The sequence below is a fragment of the Condylura cristata genome, unplaced genomic scaffold (assembly GCF_000260355.1).
Source record: "Condylura cristata isolate star-nosed mole 26May11 unplaced genomic scaffold, ConCri1.0 scaffold00021, whole genome shotgun sequence".
Taxonomy (NCBI): Eukaryota; Metazoa; Chordata; class Mammalia; order Eulipotyphla; family Talpidae; genus Condylura; species Condylura cristata.
In genome coordinates this window covers 28,222,304-28,225,829 of record NW_004567122.1, presented here as the reverse complement: position 1 = coordinate 28,225,829, position 3,526 = coordinate 28,222,304, and the positions used below count along the sequence as shown (strand labels likewise).

Sequence of the window (3,526 nt, the reverse complement as noted above, 5' to 3'; positions counted from 1 at the left end):
AAAAAAAAAAAAAAAACTTCATGAGGTAATATTGAACTGTCATTTTAAAATGCTTTTGTTGTTCTATTTTTTTTTTCTCTTCTAGAGACGAAAACTACAACTTAGCCCTGAGCACTGTAGTAACTTTTATGTGGAACAATATGGGAAAATGTTTTTCCCCAATTTAACAGCTTACATGAGTTCTGGACCACTTGTTGCCATGATATTAGCTAGACATAAAGCCATCTCCTATTGGAAAGAACTTTTGGGACCAAGTAATAGCTTAATAGCTAAGGAGACACACCCAGACAGGTAATTTTCTTAGAGGGTAAAATGGTATCCATCAGTGAAATTGAAGAAAAAAAAAATTCGTTGTAATAGGAATTTCATTTGAAAATTACTTTAAAACCTTTCATTTTGAAAGGGGAGGGGAGAAATCTTTTTTATATTTTTAATGAGTATATGTCTATTAATACCAAATATCACAAAAACCTCAGGAATGTCAGAATGATGGTTAATTAACCTTCATTCATCCGTGAATTAAAATGTCACTAAAGTAGTTTTTTCATATGAAAAAATGGTGTGAAATTATAAAAGAATATAGATAATACAGGACCAGAAATCCAAATTTTTGGTATTTTTACTACTTAATGTCTGGAAATAAAAGGAGCCCCTACACTTATAGTCTGTACTTTGAATGTGTATTGCTTTTTCACTTCTCACAAAACTCTCCTTTTAACCCAGAGAACTTCTATTTTCTTAATATAGGAGATTTAAAAATGTTTAACTGTCTTCTTAACAGATTTAAATTTAACATATAGGGTCCTCCCAGGTGGCACAATGGTTTAAAGCGCAGCACTACAAGCTAGCAGCAGCCACTTCAGTGTGATTCCCAGCCCTGGAGGTGATCCACATGGCACAGCAGACCTGTTCTGCTTCCCAATTCTGTCTCTGGTGAATCTTCTCACTGCCCCCCCCCACCTCTGGCCTATACCCCATTTCTGTATGCATAAATAAATCTTTTAAATAAATAAAAAATTTAAAATATACTTAACCTTTGAACAACATGAATTTGAACTGTGCAATCCACTTACATGCACATTTTACTTAAACAGAGGGTATCATCTGTATTTTCTCTTATGATGGTCTTGACGTTTTCTATTCTCTAACTTACTTTATTGTAAGATTGCAATATATACCACATACAGCACACAAAATTTGTTAATCAGCTCTTTAGGTTACCTAAGGATTCCGGTGAAGAGCAGGCTAAAGTTTTTGGGTAATCAGAAGTCATATGCAATTTTTTTCAGATATTTGGGGGTTAATGCATTGCTTAAAAGCCAACTGCTATTAAAACCTCATTGTGAGATATGACAATGCTCCTGTAAAATTTCTAAGGAAAAAACATTTGTAAAAAGTAAGGAAAAGGATCTGATTGAATGGTTATCATCTCCAACTTCTAGTCTAAGGGCAATCTATGGCACAGATGACCTAAGGAATGCACTACATGGGAGTAATGACTTTGCAGCAGCAGAAAGAGAAATTCGGTTCATGTTTCCTGAAGGTGAGTTACCAATAAGTAATATGTCAGTTTCATCTTTTCATTGTTTGATTTTTATTTTATTTTGGAGAGGCATAATGGGAAGGAAGATAACAGAATTTTTCTTAAATATACTCGATAATACTTGATAATACTTTCAAGTTGTCGCTACTTTAAAAACTTGAAGCCAAGAATAGAGAACTCAGTATTTCCATTAAAATTAAATTGTGTCCTCCAAGGAATCTTTTGAAACAATTTAAATTTTTCCCTTTCTGTTCTCTTAGACTAGACATATTTAGGGTTTCTCTTCTGTGTCATAATTCATTTTAGTTATTCCTAGTGTGTTAGTAAAATTTGTTATACTTGAGCCCTTCTGGGTGGTACAGTGGGTTAAAGCCTAGCACTGGGAAGCTATCCCCAACCACTGCAGCATGAGTCTGATCCCCAGGCAGACGGCTGACCCACATGGAGTCATGATCCCCAGGCAGACGGCTGACCCACATGGCAGACTTCTCTTGACCCACCTGCTGCTCCCCACAGCAGTATCTTTCTGCCTGTTCTGCTCCCTGCTTTTCTCAGGTGAATCTTTTCACCCCCAAACTTCTGGCCTCTACCCCAGTTCTTGTATACATAAATAAATAAATCTTTAAAAAATAATATTTGTTATATATAAAAATGAAAACTGTTCCTTGGAAATTATATTTATCTTTTTATCTTAATAATTCACTGTTTACCTAACAAAACTCATGCAGTTACGGAGTTAATAGTTCTTAGGCCCATTTTTTGTTTCCTTGCTGTTATGGAAGTTGTAAACCTTTCTCAAATGAATATAGTGAGGAACAGAAATTTGCATTCAATAATATTTTTAGTTTATTTTCAGTATTGTTAGACCAAAAAGAAAATTTGTGATTTTCTTTAGAAAGAAAAAAATACAAAGATTGTGTACTTTTGAATCTTCATTGGCATGTTATTTTTTTCTAAGTATGTTTCACTTTGAAGGTTGATTCAAAGAAAAGTGAAAATTGTCATATTTATAATTTTTAAAAGTTTTTTTAATAGATATTTGTACACAAAAGAATTTGCCTACTTATTTTCTTCTTATTGATGTTACTCTGGCCATGTTACTCTGTCACATGGCCAAAAATGTTATCTTTTCCTTTGGAACTCTTCACAGTGGAAAATTTCAAGCGTATTCAACAATAGAAACAATAGTATAATAAATCTCTAGTGAACCCATTGCCTAACTTCAATTATAGTCATCCTAATTTCATCTATAACCCCTTCTCCTACTTCCATATTATTTTTACAAGTATCTCAAATATGAGATCTTTTTAATATAATAGGTCTTCAGATTTTCCACACTTGTGAATTAGACTTTTCTCTTTAGCTTTTAACTAAAATAGGATAAAAATTCTCTAACTTGAGTAGAAGATATATTTGGATGCTCTTCTTACTCAGAGTGTTAATATTCCTAAACTCTTATTTTAGACTGCCTCTAGTTTTATCCATTAATTAATACTGTAGATATGAGTTAGAGATATACACATTTGAGAGGCAGCTGTGATAAGCTAAATGTAAATAACTATACCACTTTGCATAGTTTCTGCTGTGGGAATGTGAAGTTCTTTGGAGTAAGCTCTCCAAGTTTGTGGTGTGAGCTTTCTTTGATTTATCAGCCATTCAAAAACTATGCAAACTAGAGGGCCTCCTTGGTGGCCTAGGGATTAAGTCTCAGCACTATTACCTTCATGGCCTGAGTTGATCCCCAGCCAAATTGCTAAATCTACCTGTTCTACTCCCCATTCTGGTGAACCCATTCACCCCCTACACCTCTGGTCTATATCCCAGTTCTTGTATGCATAAATAAAGAAATTTTAAAATAAAAAAAAGAAAGAAAAGGCCCCCCCATGTGGCGCAGTGGGTTAAAGCACAGCACTAAGAAGCTAAAGCCACTTCCACATGAGTTCAATTCCCGCCTGCCCTGGAGGTGACCACATGGCGTGGCAG

General features: G+C 34.5%; 1 protein-coding gene across 1 annotated transcript in view; it reads left to right on the top strand.

Annotated features, from left to right (window-relative positions):
- NME5 (NME/NM23 family member 5) overlaps positions 1 to 3,526 on the top strand; it is an 18,982-nt gene that overhangs the window by 5,373 nt on the left and 10,083 nt on the right. Inside the window, exons 3-4 of the mRNA XM_004686762.2 lie at positions 86 to 291; positions 1,443 to 1,543. Coding sequence (XP_004686819.1) covers positions 86 to 291; positions 1,443 to 1,543 — 307 coding nt within the window. The remainder of the gene's footprint in view (positions 1 to 85; positions 292 to 1,442; positions 1,544 to 3,526) is intronic.